Genomic DNA, 21,624 nt, shown 5'->3' with positions numbered 1-21,624 from the left:
GAGTTAACACCCACCACGTGGACCAGCGAGAAGCGTTAACACCCACCACGTGGACCAGTGAGAAGAGTTAACACCCACCACGTGGACCAGTGAGAAGAGTTAACACCCACCACGTGGACCAGTGAGAAGCGTTAACACCCACCACGTGGACCAGTGAGAAGCGTTAACACCCTCCACCTGGACCAGTGAGAAGCGTTAACACCCACCACGTGGACCAGTGAGAAGCGTTAACACCCACCACGTGGACCAGTGAGAAGCGTTAACACCCACCACGTGGACCAGTGAGAAGCGTTAACACCCACCACGTGGACCAGTGAGAAGAGTTAACACCCACCACCTGGACCAGTGAGAAGCGTTAACACCCACCACGTGGACCAGTGAGAAGCGTTAACACCCACCACGTGGACCAGTGAGAAGCGTTAACACCCACCACGTGGACCAGTGAGAAGCGTTAACACCCACCACGTGGACTATCGCTGCTATGGTCTGGATGAAAACTAAACTTTTATTACTTTTATTTTGATTTATTTTATAAAATGAGCTAACCAACAATGACAAACCAAACAGAAAATATTTTTTCAAAAATTATTTTAATATTTTAGAAAAAAAAACTTTTACAGTAAAATGATCTGATTAATTATTCAGAAAATGTATTATCTCATTAATGAATAAAACCAAACATTTGTTTTTCATTGTTAATTCAGGAAAACCAAACAGTAACTTTAGTAAAAGTATTTAGTAGAATTATCAAATTTATTTAGAAATAATGACTTTATTATTTTGTTAATCCAGATTTTTCAGATTTTTATCTTTTTTTTTAAATAATTTCACTATTAAGAAAATTTAAAATAATTTTAAATAAATAAATAAACAAGTTTTGATGTAGCACATATAAAGCAGCTACTGTGTTAAGTTTGTTTCCACGACACCAGCTAACTACTCATTTAGAAAAACGAGCTTAATAAAAGTTTAATAAAATAGTTTTTTAATGAATCATCATGTAGTTATTTCACAACTAAACAATCGTTTGTAAAATTATCTCAACAATTCATAAAAACTAAATAGTTGCTTTTTTTTGTAAAATAATTGTATTAGTTCTCGAAACTTTGTTTTTTGTGATGTTAATTTTTTGCAGCTACATGTGATGCAGCGTGTTTACGTGAAAACGGCCGACAGGCGAGTCCCAGCTAACGGGCTACGAGACTTTAGCCGATGATTAAATGTCAAGGAAACGGTTTGATTTCAGGATTTGACTGTTTTTCTGTTTACTCTCATGCGCCTGGCGCACCATCAGCCTGCTTTAGATTATATATTTCACCAAACCCTTACCTTGTTTTCATCTGCTTCCTCTTGAACACACACACACATTTACTACTACTATCAATGAATGAGTATGTGTGGGTCAGACCACACTCATCTACTTCAACTCTTGCAATGTATTTTGTAAGATTCATCTTTAGAAATATCTGCCCACACACACATAAACAATAACCAGAGTCGCCTCAGCTGCCTTTGTAATAGTAAGTGTGTAAGTTGTCTGTGTGTGTGGTCTTACTCTCCCTGCAGGGGTCCAGGGATGCTGGCCCTGCTGAAACGCAGCCTCTCTGGTCCTGCATCCAGCTCCCTGAACAGAGAAAACACAGATCAGCTGAATCTCATTTGCACTGGTTGCATGAAAAAAAGCCATGCCAATGACACGCATTCATTCTACAATAAAAAGTACTAGTGTTTGGAGAGAATAGAGACACCTTCACTGACATAATACAATCCACACCAAGAAGCGCTGTACAAACACACACACCCACAGTCTTATCTCACCCTTGTCCATCTCCCAGGATCCTCATGGCTTCACTCAGATTTTTTCCCACTTGAGCCAGCGTGACATCAACCATCATCCAGGATGTGTGTGTGTGCTCACTGGGAGAGAGATAAGATGACTCAATTTACAAAGTGGATGCACAAACACTCATTTAGACACATTATACCGCATGCACAGTCCTGTGATTCAGCATCGTCTTGCTGAAATCTGCAAGGCCTTCCCTGAAAGAGATGTTGTCTGGATGGGAGCAGATGTTGCTCTAAAATCTCCATGTACTTTTCAGCATTGATGGAGCTTCACAGATGTGGAAGCTGCCCACGCCATAGGCACTATGCAGCCCCATCCCATCAGAGATGCAGCTTTTCACCTGTCCACTGATAACAAGCTGGATGCTCCCTCTCCTCTTTAGTCTGCAGGACACGCCGTCCATGCTTTCCACAAACTAGTTCACATCTTCATCCAGGTTTCCACTTTGCCTCAGACCATTTTAAATGAGCTTTGGTCCAGAGAAGACGGAAGAAGCTGGATCTGGATCCTGTTCACATCTGGCTTCTTCTCTGCATGATGGAGCTTTAACCTGCATTAGTGGATTTCAGAGTGAACTGTGTTCACAGACAGTGGTTTCTGGAAGTCTTCCTGAGTCCATGCAGTGGTTTCCAGTAGATAATCATGTCTGCTTTTAATGCAGTGCTGCCTGAGGTCCCCAGTTTACCAGTTACCTTTCCAGCCTTTTGTTGCCCCCGTTCCAACGTTTTACAGACGTGTTGCTGCTATCAAATTAAAAATGAACTAATATTTTCCATGAAATGGTAAAATGTCTCAGCCTCTACATCTGATATGATGTTTATGTTCTATTGTGAATAAATTATGGGTTGATGAGATTTGGTAATCATTAACTTTCTATTTATTTACATTTTACACAGTTAACTTTCTTGGAATTGGGTTTTATTTACTGGTAACTTTATTAATTAATAGTAGTAGTAGTTATACTTGCGGATCCCTTTAACAGGTATAATAATGTATCACCTACTTCTGTATAAGGTGATAATGTCAATGATTTCGACTTTACATCCACGGCTCTGTGTAGGGGCACTGCTGCGGTCATGCGGGCTGCCGTCTCCTTCGGCCGGTAAGCGCAAAGCCAGCAGCTGTCTGTCCCCCCGCGGACACCTCAGCGTCCCCGACCCAGTCCCACCTGCAGCTTCCTCTAGTGGTGAGCGGATAAACCAGGCTAGCTAACAGCAGACACTCGAGCTGTGGCTTCTTCACTCACCTCCAGCAGCTGACAGCTTGACGGAGGTCTGCGGTCCGTGGAAGGGGCGCGGAAATACTCCTAAAGAGGGAGGACCGGGTGTCTTTCCAGATGGTCTCTGCTAATCCTGTGAAATTACCGAACTAAAAACTATTAAGTTAACACATATTAGCAGCTCCTGCTTATGATGGAACCGGACAGTTTACTTCCTGAACCTGCCGAGCGACGTTCCACGCTGGCAACGCCGACGTCACGCTCCGTCACGTGACTGGCCGGCAGATTTTTTTTTATTTATTTAAGGCGAGACACGGAAGGGAAAGGGTTAAAAACCCGGTTTCACATCACCTGGTCAGTTTTTAGGTTTAGTTTTTTTCTTCCTTAACAAGTCTTGTTTCGGTTATTTTAAATTTGAGCATAAGGCGGGAATATTAAATATAATTACCAGTCTAAGTGTGAGACATGAGAATAATATGAACTTATTATTAACGAAAAGCTTGATATTTGTTTAAATGTTGAATCATGAAAAACTATTAAATTATCAGTGCTTTTATTATTATTATTATTATTATTAATAATAATAATAATAATAATAGAGACTCCACTGGAGACTCCCTCATTTTGCTGACGTGTTATGTCGAGAACCGCATGAGATTTGCATGCCCATCGCGAGAACGCGCACATTAAAGCAAGCGGAAACTATCCCCCAATCCCAAACCGAAAACTTGAGCACTCGCCCTGAGCCCCTGATGACTAAATGACATCACCTGCGTGAGGAGTCGAGGGTGACAGGCCACAAGGGCTCGAAATGCTTTAAATAGGATTGGGACAGCACTTTGAGACCTGCACTGCAGGGAGAGAGACGCCAAAACGAGAGGATTACAATTCTTTAAAAAAAAAAAAAAAAAAAAAATGACAGAAGAGAAGTTGCTGCAGCGACGATTTGTCTGTAAGTATAAAACACTGCAGCCATGATTTATTGTCATGAATGTCTGAAAGAATGTGGCTAATATCAACGTAATATCTCCATCAACAGGGTCTGAAGACCAAACCAAAAAATTAATTTGTCTCAGGATAAAACATGAAGCGCTATTTACGGGCTTCCGCAACGCGTCCTTACAAGGATTTGAGTAAGTGTTGAGTTCTTGTAATCCATATAAAAGTAAATGGGCTGAAAACAAAAGAAAACCAGTGTTGATGAGCAGCATTTATGTCTGTGTGCGTATGTGTATAGTGTTATCATTGCAGAAATGGGTCTGCAGAAGGTTGTGACCCCCAGCCAGGCTGCAAAGAAATGGGAAAACTTAAAGGTCCCATATTATACACTTTATTCCCAATCTGAGACCATTCATTAATATCTAAATGAAATATTTCCGCCATGGTATGGACAAATCGACCCTCAGTTTGAGTGCAGCGGCTTCTCTTCACCTCCCTCTTTTTAGCAGCTTCAGAAATGTGCCGTTTATGGTGGGCGGAACCCTGGTGGAGCAGCTCAGCTGTTGGCTCCGCCCATCGCATCGCCCGTCATGAGGTGATTGACAGGTTAGGCCTTAGCGGTAACTAGACGCTGATTACAGCGTAGTGAAGGATAAACAAACGCCGGAACACCGGAACCCATTCCTGAAGCCCCCATTCCCGACCCAAACCGTGACGCACGGAGAACACAGCTAGCTACGCTCATCAATCTGATGCACAATGGCACCGGATACAAACAGTAGAAACAGTGACTTGGCTACATTTACAACAGTGCTAATATATTTTCAAGCTATCAGACTAACAAGGCCGAAACGATAAAATAACTGCCAGCTCTTACCTCTCCAGCTGTGTCACGGACAGTTGGTATTGAACCTGGCTTCAGCTTCAAACGGTTGGCGAAGCCTGCTTTCCATGGCCCCATGTTGTGGAAACAGTCCTCTTTGAAATGCTGGCCACAGACATGCAAAACCTTTGGAAGTTTTCCGGGTACATTTCCTCCAAAAATAAAATTAATCCACTCAGTCCTCGTGGGTTCAGTGGATGGAAGTAAAAAAACGTTTTCGTGTTCATTTATGCAGCCACAAACAGAACAGTGCTTCTGTCGCTTAGCCATGTCCGCTAACGAGGGTTGCCGAAGAGGGAAAAACACTGGGCGCTAGGTGATTTTTAGAGGGCGGGCTTTGAGAGCCGGTAAGCGGGTCCATCGCGCTGTGGGGAGTGGTTATTGTCCCTTATGACGTCTTAACGTACAGGCTTTCAAACTCGCTCAATTCAGCGCTTACTTCCCTAGAGGTGGAGCAGGTATGGCGAGTGAAAGCTGACACTGATTCCCTGCCTAAGCAGACTGACGTGTTACGTGTGCGTGTGATTAGCAAGGTTACACCCATGAACGTCTGGATAACGTCGCCACCCATGAACGTCTGGATAACGGCGCCCCCCCAATGAACGTCTGGATAACGTCGCCCCCCCAATGAACGTCTGGATAACGTCGCCCCCCCAATGAACGTCTGGATAACGTCGCCCCCCCAATGAACGTCTGGATAACGTCGCCCCCCCATGAACGTCTGAATAACTTCGTCCCGTGGGCCGAGCGTCGTTATCATGTTGTTGATTGATCCCAATCAAGAGTACGCCGTTTTTTAGGTATGGTATTAAATGTATGTTAAGTATAAATAAAGTAGTTGTTTCAAGTTTAATAACTGTTTTCTGAAAACAATGACATTTTGATCGCTACTCTGCTCAGGCAAATGCTGGACGACACATATGCGATGAACCAATCAGCTTGCAACATTAAGACAATTGGCCAATGGCAGAGGGCCGTACCAGGATCTCAAAGTGTTAGCGGCGAAGTTTTAATATAAAAAATAATTCGTTTTATTAACTTAATTTTGTGTCAAATTGAAGGGTGAAGTGTGGAATAATCAGGTAATTAATAATGTCTGTATAAGATAATGATGAATCCTCGGATCCCTTCTACAGATAATTTCAGCAGCTAAAAATTGCCATGCCAAGACAAAGTTGGACTCTGCCGGGAACAGAGTTGCACTTAGGATGATAGTTTCTTTAAAAAAAAATTCAACTTGACGTGTATATTATGTAATGATTAATAATCCGCTCAAATGGAGGTTTACAAGCATCTAGAGTGTAACTTGATCTGCCTGGTAACCTTTCAAGTGATTAGTCACATCTATTTATAGTGTTTGCATTTCAAGTAATGTCACATTGTTTTTGCCAATCCATATATGTATACCTCAGTTATCATGTATGGATCCAGTTCAATCGAACTTTATTTCAAAACCACTTTGACAACAGAAAATAATTGATACAAAGTGCTGTGCAATACACAATATTCTGAATAAAATTAATAAAATACTAAAAGACCAAACTTAAACACAAAATCATTCAAAACATTAAATGCGAGAAGTTAAAAGATACTGTGCAGATTTAATTCATACATACATGAGAAAAGAGAAGTTTTTAACCTGGACTTAAAAGTTTCTACATTTGGTGAGACTTTAATCTCTACTGGCAGTTTGTTCCACTTGTTTACAGCATAACAGCTAAAAGCTGCTTCTCCATGTTTGGTCTGGACTCTGGTCTGGACTAATTGACCTGAGTCTTTGGATCTAAGAGCTCTGGCAGGTTTATATTCTCTGAACACATCACAGATGGATTCTGGGCCTAAACCGTTCTGGGATTTATAAACAATCAGAAGAGCTTTAAAATCTATTCTATGACTGACTGGAAGCCAGTGTAAAGACTTTAAAACTGGTGTGATGTGTTCAGATCTCTTAGTCCTGGTTAAAACTCTAGCAGCAGCATCTGGATGAGCTGAAGATGTTTAATGCTCTTTTTAGGAATTCCTGTTAGAAGACCACTACAGTAATGAATGAATGCATGGATGACTTTCTACTACTATAGAATACTATTTTAGAGCATAGGCTATAAAATAGTAGTTTCATCGGACAGCCTGCCTGATTAACGGCATGAAGTCATTTTTTATTTCCCCGTCTAATACATGTGTTAGTCAGTGGACTCAGGCTAACTACAGAGAAAGATGTTGAAATCCAGAAAATGAACACCTTAAAAAGGTGACTGTGTGCATGAGATAATGGGGCAGCACATATGGATAAAGTCACTTCAGCTTTTTTTAACAGCTGAACCTGAGACCTGCACAACCACACATATTCACCTAAAGAGCTATCTACTGGATAATTAGAATATTGTGGGGGAATTTGAAGTAAGAGTATTTTAATCGCAAAGTAGCAGTTTCAAGTAGAAATGGAATTGGGGGGATTCTGATTGGTTCAACGCGTAGGAGCGTCCAGCATTTGCCTGAGCAGAGTAACGATTAAAACGTCACTCTTTTGTTTTCATAAATCGATTATTAAACTTGAAGAAACAACAACTTTATTTATACTTCCAGGCGTTCATGGGGTGGCGACGTTATCCAGGCGTTCATGGGGTGGCGACGTTATCCAGGCGTTCATGGGGGGCGACGTTATCCAGGCGTTCATGGGGGGGGCGACGTTATCCAGGCGTTCATGGGGGGGCGACGTTATCCAGGCGTTGGTGTGTGCAAACAGAATTTGACACGTATTTTTGAGGTATTCCGCCGCTACGTCGCCGCCACCAGACGTCCATTTTTTGACGTCGCCGCTACGTCACCGCCCATTTGGCGTTAGCAATCTAGCAAAAACCCATTGAAATTTCAGACGTCCAGGTGGCGACGTGAGGGTAGGATGTGACACGTCAGTCTCCTTAGGCAGGGAATCAGTGTCAGCTTTCACTCGCCATAGAGCAGGGGGGAGAGAGAGCGCCTGAAAGAGTTTCACACTTACGGGTCTCCTACACATGCGGGGGGACCAGTATGACTGTTCCAAAACCATTAAAAAGTGAATTTTGCATAATATGGGACCTTTAAAGAAGAAATATAGGGTTAACCTGTTTAATGTTTATGCACATGGGTTGCTGGGTAACGACCCAGCGCCACAATACTGAAGAACATGTTTCACACGTCGGCTTCTCTCGGTAAACTCCGTGTTTCACGTGACATCGCAGTGATTTATGGGTAATTCCTTAGCGAAAGTTGGCATCGATGCTGACTTATGGAAAGGGGGCAGAAAGGGCTCAAAAATGTCCGCCATCATCCCTTGATCACTCACACAATTCCAATTGGAATACCACTGAACCCTCGAGCCCCTCGCGGGAGCGCGCCCGTGAGTGCAGGAGTGCTCAAGTGTTCCATTTGGGATTCGACCTATATTGTAATAATTCCTGAGGCATTTCAGATCTAGAATCGAAAAAATTTTCGAATCAAATGATGCAGAAATTATTTTTGGTCAAATGTGACAAAAACAAACACAAATAAAACCACTAGTAGCTCTAAATATTCTTAAAAGTACAGATCTCACACGACTCTACATAAAATGTCTCAGAAATTACTACAATGACAGAAGTAGGCGTGCTTGGTTGTGCGCGTTCACGCGATGGGCATGCAGATCTCGGCAGACATGCTGTTCTCACCATTACACCGGCCGAACCGGAGCAGGCTGAAGGTCGTCCTGTTGTGGCGGGGAACACCTCGCTGGTGGACGCTGGCAGTGAGGGATGCCGTCAAGCTGAAACAGGAGTCCTAGCAGGTCTTTCTGGCTCGTGGGACTCCTGAAGCAGCTGACAGGTATCGGCAGGCTAAGCTGAATGCAGCATCTGGTCAGGATACCTGCTGAATGCCTCCCTGGGGAGGTGTTCTGGGCACAGCCCACTGGGAGGAGACCCCAGGGAAGATCAGGACACGCTGGAGGGATATGTTTCTCTCCTGGCCTGGGAACGCCTCTGCATCCCCCTGGCTGGAAAAATTGATGGGGGAAGCCTGGGCTTCCATGCTTAGGCAGCTGCCCATGTGACCTGATCTCAGATATGTTGATGAAAATGCATGGATGGATATGGACCTTTTTTCTTTTGATTGTTTGTGTTTTTTTTGTGGGGGTGGGGGGGGGGGGGGGGGGGTGGATAATTTCTGTATTATCTCTGTATTGATTCTTATCTTAACCAGTCATTATAAAACATTGATATTCCTTAAATTATTTTTCCAACGATATAAAATATGCAAATAAATACAATATTGTATATAACAATATTACTATAACCATATTATGATATAACAATACTGTTTTCAATATCTGATCGGTACTGTATTGGTATCAAATTTATTTCAGCTTATTAGGATGTTGAAGCTACAAAAAGGTGATATTTGTCCTGTAGTGCCCTCTAGTGTTGGCTATAGGTATCACATGTAGAGATTTAAAGATATTGCCTCTTCATGCTCCTTGTGTGTCCAAGAAGAAAATAAACTGAGCATAAAATGTAAGAGCATTTCTGTTTGTTTGATTATTTCTCCCTTTTTTAATAAAACTATTTGGTGTTCTGTTATACACCACTGGAAAGCTTCATTAGCCACCTTTACAGAAAGGTAGAACTTAAAGAGGTCCTTCTGTGGAATGAGAAACACAGCTAATGTGTGGATAGTGCCTCCAAAAGGGTGCTGATATTCCCTACACATGTATGCATGTATGCATGTATGCATGTATGTATGCATGTGTGTGTGTGTGTGTGTGTGTGTGTATCCTCTTCTCACTAAAGTTAGAAATATCTCCCTTTGTCATATCTTCCTATGCAACATAAGTCTGGTTGCAAATATATTTCTAAATATTTTAATGATAAAAACTTAAAAGGTTCACCACTGAAAACTAAATATGCCATGGTTTCCCCACATATGTTAAAACGAATCTAGTGCTATATAACTAGATTAGCACTGCTATGTAGCTTCATGCTGACATCAGGTTACATGCCTTACATAACATTAGTAGTTGTACTTGTACAGGAACAAAATCTCTTCTGGAAATATCAATATTTTTAAAGGTTGGTGAATTAGGAAACTATGTTAAAATGTACTTCAAACTGGTGTAGTGATACTAGTGATCCCTGCAGTCTCCAGAGGTCATTTATAAAGCTGGTTTAGGAACAAAAACTGGCATAAGCCAAATACAGTCAACTTTTGGGATTTATAAAAGACAAACATGGCGGGGTACGCACAAAATCTGGGAAAAAGGGGAAACGGCGACACTAACGGTCCAGAATAAAATCAAGGAAATGATGAGGTGGAGAGTCTGCTGCCAACATTTACCATTCAGTAAAAGAAAAAGTGAAAAGGAAATTTTGGACATTTATTTTGAGATTCAGCAGAGTGGGACAGACTGGAGGTCTAGAAGTGATGCAACGCTTATGAAACACACAAGAGGTGGATTTCCTTTATTTATTTATTAATTTATTCTTACACAATCCTTTTGTAATTGTTGTCCCAGTTTCCATCAAGACAGTCTCTTTTTCCTGTATGTCCTTGGCCACCTGGTTAATAGCGGTGATGGTGTCCCTCTGCACCTGCAGGACTTCCTCTGAGGACATGGCTGCTGCGGTGGGTGGAGTCTCTGGCCTCACCCTCTCCAACCACAGCTGCAGCACCGCCCACCCAGCTGGAACACCCAGGAACTAGAAAGAAATATTATTTAACACTAAATAAGCTGCTATCAATCTCAGATGTATCTGTACATATTTATTTTAGACATTAAAACAAAACACTACATTACCGGCATCATTATTGTCATTTAGCAGCTTTTCTCTAAAACGATTTACTGTGGGCTGCAGCGTCTTGCCTAAGGCCCCAGCTGGAAGGTGTTACTGTTCACCCCTGGGGGAATTGAACTTCGATCTCCCACATGACACACGGATGCTCTTTCGACTGTGATAACTAGCTGCACGTTTTGATGCCTCTGGCGTGTCTTGTGTTCTGATGCTGTGATGACATCATCTGCCACCTGCTGCCACTATTCTGCCTTTCTGACACCAGTAATGCCCACGCCGTGCCCACCAATTAAACATTTTTACGTTTGTCATCGTGGTCCATCAGGATCTCTGTCTCACACCCCAAAAAATTCCACTTCTTCTCATTTTCCCTCTCGAGGCATCATGCAAATGATGTGGTGAATATGTATTACAGGCGTCCACCTGACTGTTTATAGCCACCATGTGGGCGGGGCAAGGCGTTCCCTCACATGTGCCCACTTTAGAGTTGATTCTGGTTTATAAACGGAAACAGACGGGTCCCGTGCACACACTTTTATAAATCTGAAAGTTTTTGTGTGCAGTCTTTCCTTTCCTGTAGTTGGCTTTGCTACGTACAGTTTGATAAATGAGGCCCCTGGACTGCAGGTTTTTGTTTTAAAGTCCTTGTTGTTGTTTTGAGCTCTTTCTAGTTTCCTGTTTTACTTTGTCAAGTTTATTCCTTCATGTCCTGGTTACTATACTTTCTGCTTCTTGATTATCACACCTGGTTGCGGATTGGCTCACCTGCTGCTCCCATGTGGTTTTTAGTTGACCCTTGTTGGATCATTTTTCATGTTCCTCCCTGTTTCAGTTTTTGTGTGTTCTGTAGTTTCTAGTAGTGATGGCAGAAATGGAAAGTTCCAGAGATCGAATCGTTTGGAGCAATTGATCTGGAAAAGAAATTGATCTTCTGGAACGTTCAAAACACGTTACCACGGTGACATCCGGTGGCCAAAAAATGTGATTTTAAAATATCGATCTGAATAACTCGTGTGTCTGGGTCGTTTTGTCTGTTCTAACTTGCTGGTTTATAGTGGTATTTGTATGTGAGGATGTTTTATTTTAACCTGTCAGTGTGGTGCTCATGGACATTTTAGCATTGTCATTAAGACGATCTGCTCAACCGAACTGAGACGTTATGCCTCTTGCTCAAATTGTCTCCTGCTTCGGAGAATACTCTGTCACAAAGGACTGGTGTGGCTGGGATGGAGAGGCATGTCTTGGCCAGCTGAAATAGATGAGGTTCATCTCCTCTTGGAAGATATGGAGCTGAGAGTTAGTTCTGAACTTTAACAGTCGAATCAGCAGTAACTCTGTCCTCAGCTGATTTCTCTAACCCTGCAGACAAAACCATCCCAGAAGCTGTTCTTCATTCCCACCGGCCTGTTGTGCTGTGGTGGCTGGTGTTGATAGGACAGAAGCACTTGGCTGTTACTGAGAAGTTGCTGGAAAGACAGCAGAACACTCAGATGTCAAAACTTCACAGCTTTGGGTGAATTTTCTGAAGATCCAAAAGCCAGAACTTTGAATCAGGGATCCAGAAGAGCTGACACCACAAGGATCCTTACAGGCTCCGCCCCACATCGTTCTTAAGTTCCTCTGAAGACCGATGCCCAACTGAGAGGCCGTTGGACTGGCTAATCTCTGACCTTTCTCGTGAATATTTTTATGAATCAGCTGGACCAGTGGAATTATTTTTGATGCAGAGACTTTCTTTTCAGATGACAGTTCCTCGTCGAAGGCAGCAAGAAGTGGAAGTCCCTCACTGAGCGTGTGTTGGTCAGCACTGCTGAGTTAAATTTGTGTTCCGGCAAGATGAGGCTGCTGCCACAGCTTGTAGATGTAGCTCAGGGGTGTGCGCAATGGCTTTTTTCACTACCAAAGTCAGTGTGTGTGCAGGCAAGGCACTTTGCACTTGTAACATCTGTGCACAGGCAACCACATTAGGTGCATTATCAGTAAACATCATCATCAACATGTGTCCTTGTTCTGTGTCCCCATGACTGCAGAAGGACATACCTGGACTTCAGCATTGTTTTCAATGTATTTCTGGATGGAAGAATGTAATTGGGGTCAAGTTTCTTCACAAAATTCCTGAAACCATCATCTTCCATGATTGAAAACGGTTGTGAGTCCTTCACAATCAGGTCCACAAGGGCTTTGTCCAACTCCTCTTGTCTCCTTGTCAGGGACCAACAAAAAGAGTGGGGAGGATTGCTGATACGCAACTATTGCTTTGTGTTGTCAATATTAGAATTAATCCTAAATGTGTGTGAACATATGTAGATGTATAAATGGTCCGTATTTATATAGCGCTTTACTGTACCTGGAACAATACCCAAAGCGCTTTACATCATCTTCACACACTGATGGCGGCGGCTTCCATGCAAGGCGCTCAGCCACGACCCATCAGGAGAGATTAGGGGTTCGGTGTCTTGCCCAAGGACACCTCGACATGAACTCGCCTTGGCTGAGAATCGAACCGACAACCCTCAGGTTACAAGATGACCGCTCTACCTTGCTAAGCCATGCCGCCCCAAATATGCCTTTTTTTTGCTCAGGTGTAAAATTTACATTCATTGTAAATAGAAGGCCCAATTAAAGTTAAATGTATACTAAAATATAATGAATTAACAGTTTCTTCTGGGATTAATGAAGTATTTCTAATTTTGAATACAGTTAATGTACAGACCATAGATGGAGCGCTGGCTTTGTGTTGTGCTGGGACTGATGAAGACATCAGGATGTTTGATCCATCGATGTCTCCAAATTGTTGTGGTGTTGTTGGCAAAAGGCCAAATGTTGCATGCAATGCATACATTTAACCCTTTTCTCCTAAAGGAGCTCAAAGTGATCCCAGACAGCTGGCCTTGGATGCTTCCTCCTTCCTTTCATTTCCAGACAAGCGGGTTTTGTCAGACACCTGACCTTCCTAGCAGACATTATATCTCAGATATAAACTACTAGCAACAGGAGGAGCAGTACTTTAGTTAGTAGTATGTTTTAAAACTGTTTTAGAAGCTCTCCTAACGGACGATTATTATTTATGTCCACGGATGAGGTTGGAGGTAGTAATCTGGTATCGGAGCTCTATTCCTTAGCTTTGAGGTAGTAAGGATCTACGTTATTGATTGTTGACAATTTTACCAAATACCGATCCCGGGTCTCCTTGATAAGTTTGTCCCTGTACGGTGTCCTCTCATCATTCTTATTCTTTATATATATCAGGTGAGCCGCCAATCCAGCACGAGAAATAATTAAGACTATTAGAATATTTTTACTTTGTGTAAATGAAGTAAACACTGTTCCATTTCGGACAGATTCAAAAAGATGGCTCACATTCAGCTGAGTTTTATTCTGAAGGGTGAAACTACCGTGATGTTTCAGGACGATTGGTGACGTAATGGAATGTGACATGGAACAGTCACATGACATTCGCATCTTGATTCAGACATGGAACATGCATCAAACGTTTCACGTCAGCTTCAGTACAGACTGGAACACCATTTCCAGTCCGTAGTGGAACATGTTTCCATCTTACCACCAGTGGTTTCTCGTGTTTTATCATTAAAACTTTAGATGCCACTTGGCTTCAGCTCCTTTGTGTTTGTTCTGCTTTTGGGGCCTTTTCAACACCTTAAACCATGACTTTCAGGTCTGGAAAGATGTTTCTCTACTCCTCCTCCTTCTGTAACCTGTCAATCAGCTGAGGTAGAACCTGGGGTGTTAAATCAAATTTCAGAGGTGGCAGTGTCACCCTGACCTCCCCTCTAGCTCCGCCCCTGCCAGGATAGAAAGTGTAACTTCATATTAGAGTTCCCGGAAAGAAGTGATGGAACATAACTGAGGACAGCTACAGGTTAGTGTTTTCATTCCATGTTAACTGAGGAAGCTCTGCACTTCACTTTATTTAAAGGTTTTTGTTATAAATGATTAAATAAATATATGACCAGCATACACACTGCAACTACTCCATGAAAACCACAGATGGATGAGGAGCAAAACATTGATCCTGTAAAATCTGTTGGTTCACTTTGACAAACACAATCTATCAACTGCCCAACAATATGAAACGTGAGGCAGAGCTATCCATTAAAAGCTCATTAAAACACTAACAGGCTTTCTAGGACCACCTCTGTAATATTTCCAAAATGAGGAACATCCTGTCTCAGAGCAGTGCAGAAAAACTGGGCCATGGATTTATTACTTCCAGATTGGGTGACTGTAATTCCTGATTATTATTCTGTCCCAGAAATGTTCTGAAAAGTCTCCATCTGGTCCAAGATGCTGCAGCGGGGGTTCTGATGAGGATCATTATCAGATATTAAGCTTCTCTTCATCATCTCCCTGTTGAATCCAGAATATTCTTCTCTTCACTAAAGAGGGAATAAAACTCTTGGTGACCACGAGCCATTAGATCTTAAAGATCTCAGAGTTCCAGATTTTCCCAACAGAGAACTTCCATCTCCCAGTTTGGCTTCAGGAAGCAGACATGCTCTCTACCTTCCTGATAAATCTTATAGCAGGGTTGCTTGGTGACCCTGATCCATCCTCTAGTCCTGCTGCTACAGGCCGAGGCTGCTGGGGGACATCCCATGATGCACTGGGCTCCTCTCTTTACTCTCTGTGTACAAACATCTGACGCTGTTGTTGTCATTCGTTTGTGTTTCTCTTCTTCTTTCTCAGCAGGGAAGAATCAAGGAGAAGAATTAGTGTTGGTTTCCTTTGCGAGGTGATGATGATAAAGACAAAGATGAAATGAATCTTTCTTTTTCTCATGACTGTGCACAAAATCTTTCAACCTATGACCTCTAATGTTTCAGCTGTGTGTGCGTGTTGTTTTGTGTATATTCCCCTTCTGTAATGAAAAACAGAAATCTGTATTTGTCAGTATATATCCTACAAAACACATCAAAATGAGTCTTCTGCTTTTAACCCATTACTAGTTACGCTAGGAGCAGTGGGCTGACATTTTTCCAGGGGGGGAGAATAGGGCCTTGCTCAGGGACCCACAGTAGTTTGCTTCTGTTGCCAGCCTAGGTACTTAAACCCCAGTTCTCCAGAACCAGGCTCACCTCCGTAACCACGAGGCCAGCACTCCCCACTGAACCGCGCTGAAGTTTCCACCAGCTCTTTGCTTTCTCTGCTACAAGAAAAAAACTAACTTCATTTCTGCAGCTGCACAGCAGCACCAGACACGCTGAGGAAAGACAAATTTCCTTTTGTACCAATAATAATCACTCATGTTTTTGCATCTCTGTGGAATGTATACCTGAATTTTTCCCAGACAGGTTACCACCAACATCAACCCCAGTGTAAGAAGACTCCTTCGGGCGAGTCAGAGCACGAGTAAACACACTAACACACACTCACTTGTCCCACTCACACTTGTATGTAAATGCAAACACAACAGCAGAAACTGCTGAGCCTCCTACAACAAGAAGTTATGGAAGCATCCTCGAGACCACAAGAAAAATCTGGTCAGGAGTAGGACAGCACCAACCCTCCCAAAGTCACGCTCACAGCTCCATTCCGAAAATATGTTCATCTCATAATTTAACTCACTTAAAATGTCCTTTTCTTAACCCCTCCCATAAGAACTGAAGGACGGTGGTAGAGGTGGTGCAGGCGGGGGGTGGGGGGGTAATTAGGCCTGTGGCTCCAAATCAAGAAGGATTAATGTCACAACAGTTTTTCTTGATCTGCACTGAGGCTGGTATGTGTGCTCATGTATGCGTGTGTATGTGGGGAAACGGTGGTGCTTTACATAGCCGACCTAAAATGGAGAAAAAAGAAGCTGCAAGGAAAAGAATGGAGAGGAAAACCGATTCCAAACAAAATGTCCTGCTATTTCCCTTTTCTGCTGTCAGGGAAATGATTTCTAACGTAACATTTATGGTGTTAGTGTTTGAACGTCTACAGGAACTTGTAAAATGACTGATCCAGCAGTGTTAAAGCCACACTGCTCATCTTGCTGCAACTCACATTACTTTGACACTTTCCACCCACCTAAACATTTAACCCGAGTGGCAACAGCCTCCCTCATCAGCAGCAGTCCTCCGCAGCAGGACAGCAAAGTAATCAGGACAACTCAGGACTGCAACTTCTCCAGCTGCACCCAACAAGCTAACGAGCTTATTAGTGGTAATAATTTTATTAATAAAGCAATTTTCTAAAGATAATACAGGTAATAAAATCAGGAATAAACAATAAAACAATCAGCAAATAAAATTACAGCAAATGAAGGAGTTAGAAAAGCAGTTTAAGAAGAGTTTTAACACTGAGCTCCGCATGGAGCTCCAGAGCCGGGGGCCAGACAGCAGAAGCAAGATCACCTTTGGTGACAAGTTGTGATTTAGGAACCGTTAGGAGGGCCTGACGGGATGATCTCAGCAATCAAACTGGCTCATGAAAGGTTTAAAGGTCACATAAATAAGCAAGGCCCAGACCGTTTAAGGCTTCATAAAACCACGCAGTACAATTTTAAATTCTGAGCTTAAATTAAATTAAATTAAATTAAATTAAATTAAATTAAATTAAAATTTTTTCAGCATTTATTAACTTTTAAGAATTTTTGTAGATGTAAGTGAGCAGCAAAGAACCATGTATTAACCCTTTAGAGCCTGACTGAAGAAATAATAGACAGAGGTTATTTTTATTCTTTATCTGAAGTCAAAATGTTAAATAAAAATAAATAAATAAATAAATTTGGCATTTATCTTTCATTTCCACGTTTTATCATTGAATTATTGTTGTACAAAGGGTGTCCACCAGGGGGCAGAAGACACAGATCAGCTTGTACACGACAGGAGAAGCTTTTACCATGAAGTGACTCAATTGGTCTCAGAAACCAAACGAATCAATGCAGAGAACATAAGCAACAGAAATGTGTTGCAAACAGCTATAAAACATAAACACATATTTGTTTTTGTGGATTTCGAGCGGTCTCAAACTCTGGAGAGAAATAACTCTCACGTTGTCAGTGTGGGCTCCTAGACCTTATTCAGCCTTGCAGTATGATGCTCCCTGTTGGCGATATCATTCACTTACACTGTTTTAGAGATTCTGAGGCTCTAACTGATACATTACTAAAAGAAAATATTTTTAGAGGTTGTAAAACCAGCATCAGTATCTTCCACTGAATCCTACTAAAACCAAGACCAGAATAATAATTTAACAAATAAGTATGAAATGTTCTTTGTTGAACATAGTGGCGCCTGCAGTCTTAGCATTAGCTGCTAATGTAAGTTGCACACTAGTCTACATGTGCATGTTTTATTTAGTTTATACTCCAACATCTCTCTGCTGCATGCAGGTGTGATTTTCTATTCTGCTTGCTCACGTTCGACGGCGTCTCTACAGTCTTTTCATGGAAGACGTTGAATAGACGGAAGCAACACAGATTTTTGCACAAGCACAGATGCAACAAACTTAATGAATATGATATATGAACTGACATGCACAAAGACACAGGAGGGTTAGGGAGAAATTTAGGTGTGTTAATCTGACTTCTCATAATTAGATTATACTGTCTACATGATCACTTGAATTATCTGATACCTCCAGAAATCAAATGATCAGATTTTGGATGTGCATGTAGTTTCACTGAGCAGGTGTGCGTGGCCAAGCACAACGTGCACAAAGATATTGGAGAGTTGGGGAGAAATATAGGTGTGTTAATCTAGTTTTTATAATCAGATTATGCTATCTACGTCATCACTTGAATTCTCTGATAATGTTATCAGATTTTTGAAGTGCAAACAGTAATTCAGTCATTTTAGTCTCAGAGCTTCTTATTCATGTCTTTATTTTAAAGAGTCCAAAATGAAAACAGTTAGTTCTGTGTTCAATACATTTATTTAAATGTCCATGTAGGAACTGACCCTGTACCTCTGAAATCAGCTTTTTAAAGAGTCTTTGTCAGCGCGCGCAGACTTCTGTTTGTTGGAAGCCTACTTCATTAAGGGGGGGGGGGGGGGGTTGTTCCAGGTGTTACATTCGGCCCCGCCCACCAGCTGTCCGCCCAATCTCCTCGCCCCTTGTCCCTCGCGGCTGCAGCCGGACCAGGAGGGGGGATGGGCCACGGCCGCTGAACCAGCGACGGTCCCGGAGCTCCGCAGAGCCGCGAGGACGCACACTGAAGGGGAGCTCAGCTCAGCCGGTCACAGACCCGCCAACACCAGCTTGGACAAGTTTACTTAGTTTTCTTCTCCAAAGTTACTTTTGAAGAAGTCATCTGACTTGGAGCGCCATCAAGGAGTCCTCTGCAACCAAGACAGGATGTCGGACCTTCCAGTGAACGACCACCTCGCAGGGATTTTATCAGATTTTGAAGGTATGTGGGCGGTAATATTGAATTACTTTACTTGAGGCTGTGGGTTGGAAAGTTATAAAATCAAATGTAAGGTTGCAGCTTAGTTTAAAAACAGACGAATTTGTTCAGAAATCATAAACTGCTAAATATTGCAGATTGACAATAAAAGGAGGAATAAAAAACTGCAGATTTAAAAGTGGTTGCTAAGTAGATAAAAGAAAACAAACAAGTTTTCATTAAATAAATGTGTTGAAAGTCATGACACACTGATGATTAAAATATGATTAGAGCGCACACACACACACACACACACACACACACACACACACATACACACACAGTTAAACTGTAAACCTCAGACTGTGATTTTCAGGTCAATAAAACACATCATGTCATTAGATTATTCTCATTAATGATCATGAATAACATTCCCACCATCATCAGAGCTGACAGACAGTGTCTTTGTCTTCTTACAGTATAACTACCAGAATCAAATATCAGGTTGGTGCTTGTGTGTGTGTGTGTGTGTGTGTGTGTTTGCGGTAATGTTGGGAAAGGGGGGGATAGTATCTTTCAGAGGCAGTAAAGTCGGCTCTGTGAATTAGCTCGCTGTGCCTGCCTCAGACTGGGAGTCTCTGTTTCCTGCTGCTTGTTTCTGACTGGCTTAAAGTTAAAAAAAAAGCTGAAACTCCTCAACAACACTGGCACCACTTGATTACGGCTGGTTTTTAATGTTTATAGGCACGGTTAATTTAATCATTATATAAACAATCCAAAATCCATTCATTCTGCATTAATATTGATCCAGAAAATGAACAAATTAAGAAAATTTAGCTTGAAAATGTTTATTTATTGTGGAGAAAAAGAAGCCTTTTATGCCGATTGTCAGTTAAACCAAAGCAATCTTTAACCATTTGCTCTGGATTCCTTCTCTTTGTCTGTAATTGCGTCACACAAACAGGATATCTGACTAGCCTGATAGTGCGAGATATGAAGGGGCCACTGTGTCTCCAGTGTAGAGACGTCCAACTGGTCCTTGAGGGCCTCCGTCCAGCAGGTTTTAGATGTTACCTGCTTTTACACACCACACTCAGATTTAAGGAACTTTGTGCAGAACTTGACAAAAAGCTTTTGGATCCATCTGATTTGAATTAGTTTATTGTCCTTTAAGGGGAAATTTGTTTTGCAGTGCAGTACGACATACAAGACAACAAAATCAACAATCACAACCACAATACAGCCCTGGATGAGTAAAAAGGGTAAGACCAAGCCGTCCACAGAAAAATAAGTTTATAAGGAGAATAAAAACAATACTAACAAACCTGAAGGAGAGCTTTTTAGTCAGTGCAGGCAAATTAAGGACATTTATTGCAGTAGAAATAAAGGAAAATTTCAACCTGTTGCTTCTAAGCGTGGAAACATATCTGCGCCCAGAAGGGAGAAGAACACATTCTCCTGAGAACGGGGGATCAGAGGTGGCCAGGACTGATGGTCGATTATAAATATCTGACAGATAATATTTACTGGCTACTCTGACGGTTTCTGCTCTGCACTGTGAGGTTTGCATACCAGCCAATAACAGAACATTAAAACAGACTCAGTGAAGACTTGTCAGATAAAACCGTCTTATCTACATTAGAAGTTTAGTCTGTGCAGAACATCAAGCCTTCTTTTCAGATTGCAGACGTGTTGAGGTCAAAAATCAAGTTTTTGTCAGCCACTGTTCCCAGGTGTTTGTGCTGCTCTACCGTTTCATCCTGTGGTGACGGGGTAGAGAGAGAGGTTCTCCTAAAGTCCACAGCCATGTCTGCAGTTTCTTTTGGATATTTAACGTGTTGGGTTGGAGCAGGAAACCATCTGAAAACGGCAGGACCATGGCCCTCAAGGACCAGGCTGGACATCCCTGCATCTAGTCAGCATTCTCTTACTTTAAATTAGTTTTAAAAAAGTGTTTTCCAGAAATATTTTACCCCTAATAGTCAGAAGACCAAAAAGACCCACATGACTGGATGGATAAGACATAGATAAACATTGACATGTTTGATTAGTTTATTGGCTGTATTATCTTAAAAATAGGCTGGTTTTCCATTTCAAGGTAACAAATGGAAAAAAAGCTTTGCTGGTCTCATCTGTGCAGCAACCTCACGTCAGGCGTAGTTGGAGGAATTCAGTCCATCACTGTCAAAACGGGAGGTGCCGTTAATTAAGTTTAAGCCTCACATTATTACCATTCCAGATTAAACGTTAGTCTTTTCCGCCTTTTATCACTGGATGCTCTGGAAGGGGCAGAGAAATAATCTGAAAGCATCCAGAATAAAATGAGCTCTCATCTTTATGATCTTCATTCACACAGAGCATCGCTTTACAGGTTCTTTGTTTTTCTTTCATATCTGAGGCGACTCACGACATGTAATCATGTAGACAGAGAAAGCATTTGTTTTGTTTTTTCAAATATTAATTACTCTTTGAATTAATTATATTTTCATCAAATGAGCTACTTAAGGAGTTAAGAAAAATATAATACATCTTACTTTTGTGGATTTGCAATGAGTTTTTGATACTTCCTGCTTCAGTTTACTGGGTTTAGATGGTATTGTTAACAGC

At 41.8% G+C, this 21,624-nt stretch overlaps 2 protein-coding genes across 5 annotated transcripts in view; one reads left to right on the top strand and one right to left on the bottom strand.

The window, feature by feature from the left end:
* pdxdc1 (pyridoxal-dependent decarboxylase domain containing 1) overlaps positions 1 to 3,312 on the bottom strand; it is a 30,039-nt gene extending 26,727 nt beyond the window's left edge. For all 3 annotated transcript variants that reach the window (XM_041970617.1, XM_041970634.1, XM_041970626.1), the window contains exons 1-3: positions 3,093 to 3,312; positions 1,819 to 1,917; positions 1,556 to 1,624 (exon numbers count right to left, since the gene is read on the bottom strand). In XM_041970617.1, the coding sequence (XP_041826551.1) occupies positions 1,556 to 1,624; positions 1,819 to 1,895 (146 nt within the window). In that variant the 5' untranslated portion in view covers positions 1,896 to 1,917; positions 3,093 to 3,312. The remainder of the gene's footprint in view (positions 1 to 1,555; positions 1,625 to 1,818; positions 1,918 to 3,092) is intronic.
* A 484-nt stretch (positions 3,313 to 3,796) lies between these two features.
* The window catches only part of sept12 (septin 12), a 103,244-nt gene continuing 85,416 nt past the window's right edge, over positions 3,797 to 21,624 (top strand). Inside the window, exons 1-2 of one of the 2 annotated variants that reach the window (XM_041970590.1) lie at positions 3,797 to 4,017; positions 4,105 to 4,198. In XM_041970590.1, the coding sequence (XP_041826524.1) occupies positions 4,150 to 4,198 (49 nt within the window). In that variant the 5' untranslated portion in view covers positions 3,797 to 4,017; positions 4,105 to 4,149. Of the gene's footprint in view, positions 4,018 to 4,104; positions 4,199 to 18,785; positions 19,042 to 21,624 lie in introns of those variants that run through there. The other variant, XM_041970582.1, reaches the window with a different exon arrangement.

The sequence above is a fragment of the Melanotaenia boesemani genome, chromosome 2 (assembly GCF_017639745.1).
Source record: "Melanotaenia boesemani isolate fMelBoe1 chromosome 2, fMelBoe1.pri, whole genome shotgun sequence".
NCBI lineage: Eukaryota > Metazoa > Chordata > Actinopteri > Atheriniformes > Melanotaeniidae > Melanotaenia > Melanotaenia boesemani.
This window is presented reverse-complemented; position numbering and strand designations above follow the sequence as displayed.